The sequence below is a fragment of the Oncorhynchus masou genome, chromosome 31 (genome assembly GCF_036934945.1).
Source record: "Oncorhynchus masou masou isolate Uvic2021 chromosome 31, UVic_Omas_1.1, whole genome shotgun sequence".
NCBI classification, from domain to species: domain Eukaryota; kingdom Metazoa; phylum Chordata; class Actinopteri; order Salmoniformes; family Salmonidae; genus Oncorhynchus; species Oncorhynchus masou.
The window spans coordinates 14,834,972-14,852,155 of record NC_088242.1 but is presented as its reverse complement, the minus strand read 5'-3'; the positions used below and the strand labels follow the sequence as shown (position 1 = coordinate 14,852,155).

The 17,184-nt window shown below is 41.7% G+C and overlaps 1 protein-coding gene across 4 annotated transcripts in view; it reads left to right on the top strand.

Annotated features, from left to right (window-relative positions):
- wu:fc17b08 (titin) overlaps positions 1-17,184 on the top strand; it is a 73,211-nt gene that overhangs the window by 19,728 nt on the left and 36,299 nt on the right. For 3 of the 4 annotated variants that reach the window (XM_064950177.1, XM_064950178.1, XM_064950179.1), the window contains exons 2-5: positions 5,306-5,371; positions 6,882-6,961; positions 15,183-15,315; positions 15,523-15,852. In XM_064950177.1, the coding sequence (XP_064806249.1) occupies positions 5,306-5,371; positions 6,882-6,961; positions 15,183-15,315; positions 15,523-15,852 (609 nt within the window). Of the gene's footprint in view, positions 1-5,305; positions 5,372-6,881; positions 6,962-15,182; positions 15,316-15,522; positions 15,853-16,714; positions 16,940-17,184 lie in introns of those variants that run through there. The other variant, XM_064950180.1, reaches the window with a different exon arrangement.

Here is a 17,184-nt window from a genome sequence, read left to right as displayed (position 1 = left end):
CTGCTTATCTGATGAATATGTAACTGTAGGCATAATGTTCAGAACCCTAGTCTTATCAACACTGTATGTCTTTCGTTAGGCTTCATGCCCAAAGTAGTTGATATCATCCTATACCATTACAGCCTGTATATCTTGTCCATTTAAGATCACTTAACCAGTATTATACTTTCTGTATTAGTAGTTAGCTTACTGTAGTGGTCCAGTCTTTTAGATTTGGATCAAGTTTTTCCCATGACACTCATCCAAGGTCAGATTCTAGGTTTCCCTTAAATAGTTAAGATTAAGATTTGGGGATGTTAAACTGATCCTAGAGCTGTACCTAAGGGGAATTACTACCCAGAGCTTTACTAAAATGGGATTTCAGGAGTTAAGTGCTTTTGGGAGGGGAGAGGGTGTTGCTCCAAATCTCTTCTTCATCCTCAGCCCTGATTGGTTAGAGATATAGGTAGGAAAATGGAGATTGAGTGGTGAACTCAGTGTAGCTGCATGGTAACAACAGACAGTTGTGCTGCAGCTGGTTCCTCATAGTAGAAAGAAGCTTAACTGTTTTCATGCAGTCCTAAAGTATAGCTTATATGAGGAGCTCATATAACATTTAGTTAGACTACGTGATCTTTTATACATAACCGCCTTTTGGGATGTAGGAGAGGTGGTCTCAGTTCAGATGCTCTTAAAGGAAAACTCCACCCAAAAACTATTTAGCTCTTTGTTTCATCAGTCCGTTGTTGATATAGTCCCAACATGTTTTGCACGTCAACAATCCTGTTTTCAAGCTGTATGACTTTCAAGATACAGGCGGTATGATGTGATGTATTTTACGTCATATCGGCTGTGTTTTTGAAAGTTCTATCTTGAAAACTTGAACACTGACATGCAAAACATGTTGTGACTATATCAACAATGGACTGGTGAAACAGAGTAAAATCGTTTTTGGGCGTAAATGTGCTGTAGTTTGTACGATACTACATGTAGAGTCGGTTTGTGACGGCAGCCTGACATCCCCCAGCGGGGTGGTCCCCAAAACACATTGTGCCGAACAAAATGAACAAAATGGTGATCTGCCATTTGTGTGTGTGTGGTCCGTTACGAAACACGACACTGGAGACGGGGCACAAAGCCAATGGAAATGGAAGGTTCCGGTGGGGGGGGGGGGGGTTTATTGGAAAAAATGTAATGGTAGGGCAACTTTCTTTGTTATACTTTGATATTTAGCCTGAATCTTTTCACGATTGGCCTTAATAGATTTTCTCTCTCATTAATTTAGTTGTGTAGCCAAGCCTAATGGTTATTGAATCATTAAGTCTTTGTTCCACACTTCTTTAACTTGCACCTTGTTACTGCCATGTCTACAGGCTATAGGCGAGCGCCAGAAGCATGTCTCTACTCTGTAGGCCTATTCTTCCCTAAATACTGTCGGCCTATATATCTGCTTATCCACATCAGCCTCATTCATTTCTTCAGTCATTGAATGGGTTAGGCCTAGAGGTTTCAGGTGGTCAAAGTCCCAACTCACATGTCACTGGTTTACCGCTTCCTTCCTATATTGTTTAGCATGCTTTTTGATAGCTCACTGCTAGTGGTGTGTTTTTGATGGTGAGATAGTAGGCAATTTTTTTTTCTCCATGTGTTTTTGTTGCATTCAGCACCACCACACCCACAACCCAATACTGAATGCTCTATGAGTTAGCCTATTTTTGTGTAGCGTAGGAGAGTCACTCATTTTTGCCCTGTGAGCCGCACGAGGTCCCGAGGGCCGCACTGAAAACGTGTTATTTGCTTGCTGTCAAAATGAGCAAAAACTAGTCCTCATTTTTTTTATATATGTTCGGTGCTCCCTGACTGTCCAGAGCCTTTAGTGACTCCCAAACCTGCATGCAGGAGCGTAATCATCGCCTGAAACTAATTAGCATAAAGCAGCGGACATAAATATCCCTAGAAAATATTCCTATTCATGAAAATCACAAATGAAATATATTGAGACACAGCTTAGCCTTTTGTTAATCACCCTGTCATCTCAGATTTTCAAAATATGCTTTACAGACAACGCGAGACAAGCATTTGTGTACGTTTATAATAGCCTAGCATAGCATTATGCCTTGCTATCAGCAGGCAACCTTGTCACGGAAATCAGAAAAGCAATCAAATTAAATCGTTTACCTTTGATGAACTTAGGATGTTTTCACTCACGAGACTCCCAGGTAAATAGCCAAAGTTCATCCCCCCCCCCCCCAAATATTATATTTGTAGGCGAAACAGCTCCGTTTGTTCTTCACGTTTGGCTGAGAAATCGCCCGGAAATTGCGGTCACCACAACGGTGAAATTTTTTCAAAATTGGCTCCATAATATCGACAGAAACATGGCAAACGTTGTTTAGAATCCATCCTCAAGGTTTTTTTCTAATATCTATTTGATAATATATCCGTCGGGAAAATTCGTTTTCTCTAGGACCGATTGGATTAATGGCTACCTCTGTACTTTATGCGAGAATCTCTCTTGGAGCCACAATGTGACCACTTACGCAATGTGCTCGCCTACGGCTATTCTTCAACAGAAATGCGTAAAATTACGTCACAATGCCGTAGACACCTTGGGGGATACGTAGAAAGCGTAAGCTCGTTGATGGTACATTCACAGCCAAATAGGGAGTCATTGGAACGCAGAGCTTTCAAAACCTGGGGGACTTCCGGATTGGATTTTTCTCAGGCTTTCGCTTGCAACATCAGTTCTGTTATACACAGACTTATTAAGCAAACCAGTTGGCGCCATTTTCTTGTGTTTTTATATTTACGGAAAGCCAGAGGCACACTCCAACAATCAGACATCATTTCCAAACAATGCATTTGTGTTTAGTGAGCTGCCAGATTGACCAGGGATTTTTCTCTTGATAAGTGTGTGAATCGGACCACTTTCATGTCCTGCTAAGCATTCAAAATGTAACGAGTACTTTTGGGCGTCAGGGGAAATGTATGGAGTAAAAAGTATATTTATTTTCTTTAGGAATGTGGTAAAGTAAAAGTTATCAATTATAAACTATAGATACCCCAAACAACTACTTAAGTAGTACTTTAAAGTATTTTTAATTTACAGTACTGCCTTCAGCTAGGGGCTATAGCTGTATTTGACCACTTCTTTATGAAATAGTTTTCCTCACGTTTTGTTCTGAAGGAGGAGGATGTGATTGGGGTAATGGGAGTGAGGCAGGATTTTAAGTGGTGGCTAGGCTAAGTCCTGTTCACTAACCCAGAAACCAAAGAACCCTGCTCTAGCTGGATTGATTGGCAAGTTTCTTTTTTCACATTATGTTCTGGAGGAGGAAGGGGTTGGAATTGGGGGGGGGGGGGTTAAACTAACAACGCTGATTACTGGTTGAAGAAGAGAATTGGGTGGGTGACTTGGATCGTCGTTTTTTAAAAGGGAGTAAATACATGTTGTGTTAGTTTGTGTCCTGACAGTATTTACCGGGAAAGTAACTTGTGCAAAGTGTTTGGCCCAAGTAACACATCCTATGTAAATAAGCAAATTACAACATTTTTATTTGAGTAGAGTGGACTACTAAAACTGTACTACTTACAACATAGGCTATGTCAATGTAACTACTCTGTCCTTGATTTTGCCATTACACCAAAACAACAACGGTATCCTGCGTTTAAGGGTTTTGAAACTATGGTGAGGTTTTTCTTTTTGTTGGCCAGTCTGAGATATGGCTTTTTCTTTGCAACTCTGCCTAGAAGTCCAGCATCCTGGAGTCGCCTCTTCACTGTTGACGTTGACTAATGTTTTGCGGGTACTATTTAATGAAGCTGCCAGTTGAGGTCTTGTGAGGTGTCTGTTTCTCAAACTAGACACTAATGTACTTGTCTTCTTGCTCAGTTGTGCACCGGGGCCTCCCACTTCTCTTTCTATTCTGGTTAGAGCCTGTTTGCGCTGTTCTGTGAAGGGAGTAGTACACAGCGCTGTACGAGATCTTCGGTTTCTTGGCAGTTTCTCGCATGGAATAGCCTTAATTTCTCAGAACAAGAATAGACTGAGTTTCAGAAGAAAGTGCTTTGTTTCTGGCTATCATGAGCCTGTAATCAAACCCACACATGCTGATATTCCAGATACTCAACTAGTCTAAAGAAGGCCAGTTTTATTGCTTCTTTATCAGAACAACAGTTTTCAGCTGTGCTAACATAATTGCAAAAGGGTTTTTCTGATGTTCAATTAGCCTTTTAAAAATCATAAACTTGGATTAGCTAACAAAACGGGCCATTGGAACACAGGAGTGATGGTTGCTGATAATGGGCCTCTGTACGCCAATGTAGATATTCCATTACAAATCTGCGGTTTCCAGCTACAATAGTAATTTACAACATTAACAATGTCTACACTGTATTTCTGATCAATTTGATGTTATTTTAATGGACCAAAAATGTAGCTTTTCTTTCAAAAACAAGGACATTTCTAAGTGACCCCAACCATTTGAACGGTAGTGTATGTGCATTCCGCTAATGTTTTTGTATTTTATTTTTTTTTGGGGGGGGGGGGATTTGATGAGGGGGACTTCAAGATAAAATTGGAAGTCCGTGGCGTTGTGGAGAATTAGGTTAGCTAGGCCTATATAGGAAGGATTGGTGTTTGATCACTGAGAATGTCAAAGATTCCCAGGAATTGCCATTTTGGAGAAAAGCTACATTTTTATTTTTTTAATGACCCTTCAAATCCGCTCAAAGCAATGCTAATGCTAGCTAGCCACTTAATATAAAATGTTTTCTCAAATTAACAATTTTATGAGTATGACTCCCATCTGCTGTCGACATCAGGATACGATTTGAGAGCACTAGTTAGCGCCAAAATGTGGTTATATAGCTTTGACTGCATGCTGACAGGGAATTCGGAGCCATTCAGAGGCTAGCTACACCACCACAACAGTCCACCACAACATGCCCAAGAGTATCCTGATTAGCAAGGGGTAGTCTGATTTTAATTTCATTCAGTTTTAATGCGTATTAGAAACACAGTTAGGGATCATTGTGATCAGTGGTTGAATGGGGTTGAATGGGGAATTGGTCTTCCCAGGAGAATATTGTCTGCGGTTGCAACAGTAACCAAGGGGGGCAGGGCTTAGCAAAGGGTCAATTGTGCCATTTGGCAGAAGACTAGGGCCTATGTACGTACATTTCCAGTGAATGCAACGGGATGCATAGGCTTACATCTTCAGAGAAACTATAGGCTACATGTTTTTGGGCCTCCAATGGATACAAATTCCACAGCACTTCTGGAATGTTCTGTATATTCATGGAATGCGCTGTTCTGTTTCCACAGGTTTTGAGAGCATTCTAGAAGGGCTGTTTGGGTCGAGGTTGGTGGAGGACCTAACGTTATTTAAAGGTGAGTCCGTATGTTGCACTGACACACAAACCAACATCACTTAAACCTAAATGATGTCCCTTCCATTCACAACCACAAATCATCGATCCAAGACTCCTGAACGGTAGCCTGCGTTGATTTTGTTAACAGAATCAAACATATCACAGGCTTTTACACCCCCCCCCCTCGCCAAGCCCCGCCCCCTTACATATGAAGTCGGAGTTTGGAGCCGATGTAAAAGCCTGTACGGTTCTTTTAGGCATTATTTGGGGTTTTGACAACTTCTTTTTGAGAGCTGTAAACAACTAAACGGGACTACAATACCATTTATTTTGGTTTTAAGGAAAAGTACAACAGGATCCATACCAAGAAAATGATGGAAGTCAGTGGGGTTCAGCTAAAACTAAAGCTAGAACCCTCGGCTCCATTCAATTTGTCATAATCACACCTCCCTAACCCAGACGACGCTAGGCCAATTGTGCGTCGCCCCACGGACCTCCCAGTCGCGGCCGATTACGACAGAGCCTGGGCGTGAACCCAGAGTCTCTGGTGGCACAGCTGGCGCTGCAGTACAGCGCCCTTAACCACTGTGCCACCCGGGAGGCTCTTAATTTCTATACTTGATTAAGACAGGAATTCATTTATAAAAAAAAGACCCGTAAAAAATATACTGGATTTTAAGTTAGTGTAACACATTGCTCATAGAACACAGAATACAATATGAATTTAGAGTGGTTAACGATGAACTGGCTATGAAAGCCTATTCCATCAGACATTCTTCATTTAGATTGTTTAATAGTCCCTGTAGACCTAGTTCAACAGTGAATCAATATGAACATGCCCAACGCCTCTGACTAGGTATATTATCATGCTCTTTGCTGAAGGTTAGTAGGACTCAAAGCAAATGGATTTCCATGGCAACTGACAAACCAGGCACCAATTCGCGCTCACTGACACCATTTGGTAATTTTCTTTGTGTTGATGGTCTGAGATGAACTCCTTGTGTCTGTTCATGTTTATTTTGTCTAAATCCCCCCTCCCCATGACTCTTAAATGAATCCCCAAGGGGTACATGTTTAGTTTTTTGCCTTAACACTGCACCGCTGATTTCAAATGATCAAAGCTCGATGATTATTTGATTATGTGAATCCTCTGTGCAGTGCTAGGGCACTCGAGGACCGAGTTAGGGAAACACTGCTCTAATCTCATTTTAGGTATTCATGTAAGTAAAGAAAACAATCAGTTGTGAATGTAGTGCATAATATAACCTTAGAAACCACATTCACTGGAAAATGCAAAAAAAAATAATAATTACCAATCAATTGTCAATGTCTACTCATGTTTTGATTTCTACAATAAGTGGTTGACTCTGACATCTGTGATCCTTAAGTCTAGGGGACTGTGTCAGTGTAGCCAAAACTTCTAAAGTGTTTCTTTTGTTACCTTGTTCTTCACCACCATCTTAGATGTATTTTGTCATACTATACCCTGCCCTGTCCTTTCTAAAATGTCTCTTCTCGTGGATCCACAGGCAGTGAGCCCGAAGGCGGTACAGACTGGTCATTTGATGAGAACTGCCCGTTCTGCTGCGTAAGACGAGACAAAGTCAAGGTAAGGACTTTTCTTTTCACGTCTTTCTCTTGTGTTCTGCTGTTCCACCCCGAGATGAGTGTATCTTCTGTATTACCACACTACAAAAGCAGCAACATTGTCCTTTAGAAGCACCTTGTGTCTGATTGAATAATTGGAAATGGAATAATTCAACAATCTCTCTCTCTCGCGCAACTGTTGTACACGTACCTATCTGCTGTGAAGTGGTAATATTTTCAAAGACCATAGGCTACAAAGAAAGCAAATTCAGAACTGAATGTGGAACAGCAAGTGCAGATCTGCACTTGAAGAGAAATCAAAAGTACAAGCTGCTCATCCTCCCATTCCAACTGGCTACTGTTCTGATCTAGGACAGTGGTTCCAAAACTCAGTCCAGCTTTCAGCTAACTCTTGAAAGTCATAATAGTAGAATGCACAAGGTGCCATTTTTTTGTAATTGAGTAGTGCATTATCAGTTTTCCTCAGTAATTGCTAACCTTAGAGCTATTTATAAGAAGTGTCTGGATCAACTAGTCCATTTCAGCCATAATTTTTTAGCTAGTTGTTTTTAGCCTATACATTTAGTGTTAATGTTTGAATCACTCATATCACATGCATACACATTAGATGTGGCGTAATCTATAGAACTGCATTGAAATTTGCTTTAAAATGATTTTTTTTTAAATTTTAATTTCACCCCACAACAAAATTTGTAGAATTACAGGTAAATGCCAGCAAGAGGTGTGTGTGTGAAGCATTTGTCATGAACAGTGCTTCTGCCCATAGAAATAGATGTGACCCGCGGGATGTTCCCCAATGCTGGGTAGGGGGCCTGAATGAAAAGGTTTGGGACCCGCTGATCTAGGAAAGCAACAAACATGGCCCCTAACAGATACAGTCCAGGGTCAAATATTGACATCTCCCTAATGGATAAAGCCCCCATGTAGTATTTTGTAATCACCACTATCTAATAAATATATTTTCATTAAACAGTGATTTATCATTTATTTCCCTGAGCCTCCTTTGGCCCTTGAAATGCTCAGTCTAATCGTGTGGGTGTTAGGAAACACATTTTGAAGATATTTACATGCACAGCCCTGATAGGGGATGGGCTCTAGACCATCCTTACCTAGATGAACAGTCTGGACTATTTTAATCAGATAACATTGTGGTGTCATGATGTGGGCCATAAATTCCATCCCACCTGAACAGGCTGAAATTCTAGGATTTTTTTTTTTCAAAAAGCTCTTATGCCCTTTGTGTGTGTATCATAATTTTCACAATTTCAGAGTTATATTTGTACAAAAAAACAAGGAAATCATGTGTTTAATGGCACTGCGCCTTTACCCCCAACTCGGGTTGCACATTTTGGGGAATATTCAGAGGTGGAATCTTTCTGTGGGAATATATGGGAATTAACAGGAATGTATGCAAATTAATATTAATACCATTTAAATGTAATGGTTTTTGCATTGAATATTATTATTATTATTATATATTTACCATATCATAAGGAGACAAACACTACTTTTACCTTATCATAAGTATACATAATTGCAAATTGATTAAATCCTTCCAACTGAAAAATAAATAAATAAATGTTTAATTAAATGATGTGATTCTTCACATGGGATTATTTCACTGAACAACAAAAAGGGAATATTGAATGATCCATTGCATCTCCCAAAAATGTTTTCAACATAAAATGACAGTCTAGAAACCAAGGCTTTGGTTGTCTTCACCCTGGACCTCCTCAATGTCCACCTCTTGAACTTCAGACTCTGAGGCCTCATCTTCACTGTCACTTTCCAACCTTGTTGAGGATGGCTCGTTGTCAGGCTCAACAAGCCTTAAATTTGCCCGGATGGCTACACATTTTTCAACCCTTGTTACTGGTCAGCCTGTTGCGTGCTTTGGTGTGTGTGTTCCCAAACAAGGACCAGTTGCGCTCTGATGCAGCTGATGTTGGTGGGATTTGGAGGATAATGGAGGCAACAGGGGAAAGAGCCTCAGATCCACAAAGTCCCTTCCACCCGGTGGCTGATGAGATGTTGGCAAACCTGCCATATTGCATCTCCATCCCAAAGCCCTTGCTTAGAAGTGTACTTTGCCAGACTGCCAAGAACCTTGCCCTCATCCAGGCCAAGGTGGCGAGACACGGTAGTGATGACACCATAGGCCTTGTTGATCTCTGCACCAGACAGGATGCTCTTGCCAGCATACTTGGGGTCCAACATGTACATTGCAGTGTTTTTAGGCTTCAGGCAGAAGTCTTCACACTTTTTGATGCATTTCAGAACTGTAGTTTCCTCTGCTTGGCACAACAGTGAAGTGGGCAGGGAAGTATGGATTTATTATATTACATCTGCAAGCAGAGTCTGAACATCAGACAGAATGGCATTGTCTCCCTCAATCTGTGCAATGGCTACTGCTATAGGTTTCACTCTGCTTACCACGCTTTCCCAAAATACATCATCCAGTAGGATCCTCTTGATGGGGCTGTCCATGTCAGCGGACTGTGATATTTCTGTGGCCATTTCTTGGAGAGACTCCTTCCTCTCCAGGAGACTGTCAAACATGATGACAACACCACCCCAAACAGGTTGTTGCTGGGCAGCTTCAATGTGGTGCTCTTATTCTTTTCAATTTGCTTTATGAGGTAGATTGCTGCTATAACTTGATGACCCTTCACATATCTAACCCTTTTCCTTGGCTCTCTTGTAGAGTGTATCCATTGTTTTCAGTGCCATGATGTCCTTGAGAAGCAGATTCAATGCATGAGCATCACAGCCAATGGGTGTGATGTGAGGGTAGGACTCCTCCACTTGAGACCAAGCAGCCTTCATGTTCGCAGCATTGTCCAGTGCAAATACCTTCTGTGGTCCAAGGTCATTGATAACTGCCTTCAGCTCATCTGCAATGTAGAGACCAGTGTGTCTGTTGTCCCTTGTGTCTGCGCTCTTGTAAAATGCTGGTTGAGGGGTGGGGATGTTAATTATTCCCTGCCAAAGAACATTCGACCACCCATCAGATGATTGCAATAGTCTGCTTTCTCTATGATTTGCTTGACCTTCACTTGAACTCTGCATCCATAAATTATTAGATAAAGCATGTCTGGTTGGAGGGGTGTATGCTGGGTGAAGAACATTCAGAAATCTCTTCCAATACACATTGCCTGTGAGCATCAGGTGAATCAGTTGCATACACAGCTCGAGCAAGACATTCATCAGACTACGTTCCTCCATTGAGTCAAAGAAACTTCTGATTCCAGGAGGACCATGAGCTGTTGCTAACAATGTGTCTGATTCATCATTTTCACCTCGAATCGAAGTAGAGGGACTTTTGTCAGGTTGCTTGTTGTGTGCGCTGAGGGAACTTTATGCACGTGGCCAGATGATTCTGCATCTTTGTTGCATTCTTCACATGATTTGGCACAGTATTTACAAATGTACACAGCTATTCCTTCTACATTAGCTGCAGTGAAATGTCTCTGGAAATCTTGGCATTTTCCTGTTAAGATTAGAAAAAAAGGAGTAAAAAAAACAACAATTTAAATTTCATGTACAGATAAATAGTTAAGCAGTTAGATTGAACAACTCCTTTAAGAAGTGTTTTTGAAATGAGACAGGTGAATTAACACTCCTCAGTTAGCAGGCTCAAGCAAGCTAAAACCCACATGGTCGCAAAAACTAAGTTAGAAATTATTTAAACACAATTTGCTGTAGTCTACTCTTTACTCGTTAACAAAAAAATCATGATTGTTATATAAAATATATTCACCCCACCCAGTATTGAAATTAAAACGTACCATAAAGCATGTAGTCCTTGTCTCAGACAGTGTAGTGGTGTGGGCTCAATAGCATCTCATTAGTGTGCAAGATCTTGAGAATCAGCTGCACATGTGATGGAAGAGGGCACTGCATGCAGAGGGTTGCAATACCACAAAGGTTAACTGTTATAAGCTAACTTAATAAAAAAAATGAATTTAGAGAATTAGAGAATATTTCTTAACTTCCCATGGGAGATTTCCGGAAAAATTCCTGAAATTTCCTGGAAAGTTTCCGACCCTTTGCATCCCTACCCCCATCCCCTATGGTAACCTTAATCTGATCCTAGATCTGTAGTTAGGGGAATCTTCGATTTACCACAAGCACTCTGCTAACCCATTCAGCACATCCTTAGCTTGCTCTGTGACAAATCTGCCATGTAATTATTCAATCTTTCCAGATATCCACTGGTATGAGCTCTGTGTAGGGTCTTTATAACGATGACAATTGCTCTTAGAATACACTCACATAGCAAGTCATGTCATTCATGCAGCAAAGGTATTTATCTATTTTTATAAACTGGTTTGTTTGAGCCCTGAGTGCTGATTGACTGACAGCCGTGGTATGTCAGACCGTATACCATGGGTATGACAACATTTATTTTCTCTGCTGTAATTATGTTGGTAACCAGTTCATAATAGCAATAAGGCACCTTGGTTTGTGGTATATGGCCAATACACCATGGCTAACATGCTGACCGGACACATCGCGTGCACAAGCGTGGCAAAATAAATGTAGAAATCCATGTTATTCAATTATTACACCCACACTGCTCACGCACGCCAACAAGCGTCTGTGATTCAAAGGGCTAAAATAGAACTCCTTTCTATTTCTGATGCAGATTGTGCTGCAAGTCCTGCCTCTCCCATCTCCTCAATGGTTTATAGAAGCAGGTACCCATGTGCCTTCATCTCATTGGTTATACCCACGTGGGTGATTGAAAGATTAACCGTTTTCCCAGTAGTTGTGGTAATACTATGAAAGTTTAGATGCCAATCACCATATAAGTTCAACGATGAAAAAGCCTGGAAGGAGGAGAGATGACTAGAAATTATTCGGTTGGCTGTTTTTTGTGTGGATTAATTGGCAGAGTAGAGTACCTTGTGCATTTCAGGTAAAATAACAACTCAACGTTTCTATCCCAGGACAAATTAGCTAGCAACAGCAAGCTAGTTAAAAAGGACAAATTAGCCAGCAAGTGCAAGCGAACTAGCTAAATTGCAATACATGTTTAATGCTTTTCGACCTGTCCCCAAATTAATGTAATTGGTTCAAAGTTTGTTTTGCTATTTTAACCTGCGTGTCGTGATCGCATTTGGTGTAGGGGGACAAAATACATTTATACATGTAAAAGGGCTTATATCCAGACACTCTGTGTTGTCGTGCATAAGAACACCCCTTAGCAGTGGTATATTGGCCATATACCACACCCCCTTGTGGCTTATTGCTTAACCTCTCTGGGATTTTCGGGATGGTAGCGTCCCACCCCGCCAACAGCCAGTGAAAGTGCAGGGCGCCAAATTCAAAACAACAAAAATCTCCTTATTAAAATTCCTCAAGCATACAATTATTTTACACCATTTTAAAAATTCTCGTTAATCCAGCCACAGTGTCCGATTTCAAAAAGGCTAAACAGCGAAAGCACCACAAACGATTGTTTGGTCACCACCAAGTCACAGAAAAACACAGCCATTTTTCAAGCCAAAGAGAGGAGTCACAAAAAGCAGGAATATAGATAAAATGAATCACTAACCTTTGATCTTCATCAGATGACACTCATAGGACTTCATGTTACACAATACATGTATGTTTTGTTCGATAAAGTGCATATTTATATCCAAAAATCTAATTTTACATTGGCGTGTTATGTTCAGAAGTTCCAAAACATGCAGTGATTTTGCAGAGAGCCACATCAATTTACAGAAGTACTCATAATAAACATTGATGAAAGATACAACTATTATACATGGAACTTTAGATAAACGTATCCTTAATGCAACAGCTGAGTCAGATTTCAAAAAAACTTCACGGAAAAAGCACACATGCAATAATCTGAGTACGGCGCTCAGAGACCAAAACAGCCAAAGAGATATACACTGTTCAAAAAAATAAAGGGAACACTAAAATAACACATCCTAGATACGAATGAATGAAATATTCTTATTAAATACTTTTTTCTTTACATAGTTCAAAGTGCTGACAACAAAATCACACAAATTTAAATTTATCAACCCATGGAGGTCTGGATTTGGAGTCACACTCAAAATTAAAGTGGAAAAAAACACTACAGGCTGATCAAACTTTGATGTAATGTCCTTAAAACAAGTCAAAATGAGGCTCAGTAGTGTGTGTGGCCTCCACGTGCCTGTATGACCTCCCTACAACTCCTGGGCATGCTCCTGATGAGGTGGCGGATGGTCTCCTGAGGGATCTCCTCCCAGACCTGGACTAAAGCATCCGCCAACTCCTGGACAGTCTGTGGTGCAACGTGGCGTTGGTGGATGGAGCGAGACATGATGTCCCAGATGTGCTCAATTGGATTCAGGTCTGGGGAACGGACGGGCCAGTCCATAGCATCAATGCCTTCCTCTTGCAGGAACTGCTGACACACTCCAGCCACATGAGGTCGAGCATTGTCTTGCATTAGGAGGAACCCAGGGCCAACCGCACTAGCATATGGTCTCACAAGGGGTCTGAGGATCTCATCTCGGTACCTAATGGCAGTCAGGCTACCTCTGGTGAGCACACGGAGGGCTGTGCGGCCCCCCAAAGAAATGCCACCCCACACCATGACTGACCCACCGCCAAACCGGTCATGCTGGAAGATGTTGCAGGCAGCAGAATGTTCTCCACGGCGTCTCCAGACTGTCACGTCTGTCACGTGCTCAGTGTGAACCTGCTTTCATCTGCACAGGGCGCCAGTGGCGAATTTGCCAATCTTGGTGTTCTCTGGCAAATGCCAAACGTCCTGCACGGTGTTGGGCTGTAAGCACAACCCCCACCTGTGGACATTGGGCCCTCATGCCACCTTCATGTAGTCTGTTTCTGACCGTTTGAGCAGACACATACACATTTGTTGCCTGCTGGAGGTCATTTTGCAGTGCTCCTCCTGCTCCTCCTTGCACAAAGGCGGAGGTCGCGGTCCTGCTGCTGGGTTGTTGCCCTCCTACGGCCTCCTGCACATCTCCTGATGTACTCGCCCGTCTCCTGGTAGCGCCTCCATGCTCTGGACACTATGCTGACAGACACAGCAAACCTTCTTGCCACAGCTCGCATTGATGTGCCATCCTGGATGAGCTGCACTACCTGAGCTACTTGTGTGGGTTATAGACTCCGTCTCATGCAACACTAGAGTAAAAGCACCGCCAGCATTCTAAAGTGACCAAAACATGAGCCCGGAAGCATAGGAAATGAAGTGGTCTGTGGTCACCACCTGCAGAACCACTCCTTTATTGGGGGTGTCTTGCCAATTGCTTATAATTTCCACCTGTTGTCGATTCCATTTGCACAACAGCATATGAAATTTATTATCAATCAGTGTTGCTTCCTAAGTGGACAGTTTGATTTCACAGAAGTGTGATTGACTTGGAGTTACGTTGTGTTGTTTGTGTTCCCTTTAATTTTTTTGAGCAGTGTGTATATATGTTTGATTTGTTCGATAAAGTTCATAATTTATGTCCAAATACCTCCTTTTGTTAGGGCGTTTGGTAAACAAATGCAAACGCGCGTGCATGTCCAGACGAAAGGTTGAATGAAAAGTCCAAAAAGTTATATTACAGGCTGTAGAAACATGTCAAATGAAGTATAGAATCAATCTTTAGGATGTTTTTATCATAAATCTTCAATAATGTTCCAACTGGAGAATTCTTTTGTCTGTAGAAAAGCAATGGAACGCAAGCTAACTTTCACATGACTGCGTGTCACGAGCTCGTGGCAATCTGCCAGACACCTGGCTCAATCCCCTCTCATTCACTCCCACTTCACAGTAGAATCCTCAGACAAAGTCTCTAAAGACCCTTAACATCTAGTGGAAGCCTTATGAAGTGCAAAATGACCCCACAGACACTGTATATTGGATTGGCAATGAGTTGAAAAACTACAAACCTCAGATTTCCCACTTCCTGTTTGGATGTGTCTCAGGTTTTCGCCTGCCATATGAGTTGTTTATACTCAGACATCATTCAAACAGTTTTAGAAACTTGAGTGTTTTCTATCCAAATTTGCTAATTATATGCATATTCCAGCTTTTATGGCTGAGTAGCAGGCTGTTTACTCTGGGCACCTTATTCATCCAAGCTACTCAATACTGCCCCCCAGTCACCAAGAAGTTAAGTACGTGTCTACCATATGCCACAGCATGTCACTTCTGCTGCTAAGACGCTAATCCATTTGTTTCTGTTTCTCTCTTCTCCAAGGAGCACTTAGTTGGCCTGAGCAACCAGGGGTTGGAGAGTGGGGCTGAACCCCTGCTGGTCAAAGACCAGACCAAGATCAACAGACTTGAGAAACAAGCAGAGGAATTTTTTAATGCTGTCCTCTACAAAAAAGGTAGGTCTTTACTTACGAAGAACTATATTTGTTACAGCAATTTCTATAAGATTGTGTATCGACAGGAATATCTAACAGGACCATGTGTGATCTTAGTTACATTTGAGAAACTGTTGCTATGGTTGAGATGGCTTTCCCTCACGGGCTTAGGGTCAACCGTCTCTACAGGTGTCTTTATAATGTTATTTTTCACTGTCCCTCCCTCAGATGTGCCCAGCTTCTCAGACCCGCACATTCCAGGAGTGGCTCTGGACATAATGCAGAGGATGATCCGCCAGTTTGCTGCAGAATATACCTCAAAAAGTAGTTCCTCTACTCCGGACAGCCGCTCCACTCCCAGGCCTGGTCCCCACCCAGACCAAAGCCTGCCTCCTCCCCCCTCGCTGCCCACGGTGCCCCCAGCTGCCATCCCTGGTGGTACTGCTACCCACTCCGTACCCAGCCAGAACCCCGTCCTCTCCAAGCTGCTGATGGCCGACCAGGACTTGCCTCTCGATCTCACTGTCAAGAAGCCTCTGCCACAGCCTGTAGAACAAGGTAGCAGCAGATGCACTAGTGCTGGTAGTAGACTGACCGAGCAGACACACTTGTACTGGTAATATATTTCATGTAAAGTAACCTCTTCCTAACTTTCAAGAGGTTCCCGCCACAGCCTGCAGAACAAGGTACCAGCAGATTCACTACACTACTGTACTGCACACTAGGGTTGAATGATGGGAACCTGGTTACTGAAATTTATTGGAATTTACCACCCAAAACCACTCCTTTTTCCCAGGATAAGTAACTGCCAGATACTGGTAAATTATAATAAATTATTTTTATGAACAGCATGGCGTGAAATCAAACTGCTACATTATATGTCATGTCTAAATCTGGCCTCTCTATATCCTCTGATGAATCATCAACCCTCAGGGTGGGAACGGACAGCCCATCTCAGTATGGAGCGCAGTTCACAATGCATGTAGACTTATCATCTCACCATGCTAACTTTTTCTCCCCTTCTGACAGGTGCATTTGCTGCAGCATAGCCTATGATACAGTAACATATAGACCAAATGTGCATCTAATTTACCATCTCCATCTGGCTTTTGAGGGTCACCTTGTTTTTTCATTGTAAAGATAATTTTTTAATTGCAGAGTTTTTAAACAGACTATCACTCTAATATTGTTTAAATCAGTGCATGTGCAAACACTGTCTTTCTCTCTCTCCAACTCTATTCAAATTGCATCCAAAATAGATAACCCTGTTCTAGATTTGTATGTGTATGTATAGCCCTATATATTGATGTCCTAGCCTACCTCTTTCATATTTACATTCACTGCTGTATTAGCCTTATATTTAGCTAATTAATGATGGGCATAATAAGCTTATAGATTATGTCTCTTGCTCAATACACAGACCTGTTCTCCGCTGGCCTCTCCTTAAAAACCACTCCTTAGCTCTTGGAGTCCCAAGCAGGAAAAGGTAGACTAGAATAGCCTGCTGGACATAATTTATTTTAGCGTTATACCAATAAACTATTCGAAGAGGGACTCAAGTTCTTTTTTTTTTTTGCAGATTTTTAAATTCAGCAGCCAATAGAACTCTCGGGTACTTTGAAAGAAGAGTGAACACGCGATGGCGGTATGCTATAGCAGTTATTAATTCAGAACCAGAACCAGTCACTCTTCACGAAGAGACGTGAAAGCCTTCTGCATCTAATTCTAGTCCTATATTATTCAAGGATGTCATTAGCATGATGACGATTAATTAAATAAGTTTTGTTGTCCTTAACTGTTAACTTAACGAGGAAGGAATTAAGCGAAAGAGGAAGACTAATAACATTAGTGGAAATATTATGAAAGCTACATATGCGTCAGCATACTCAA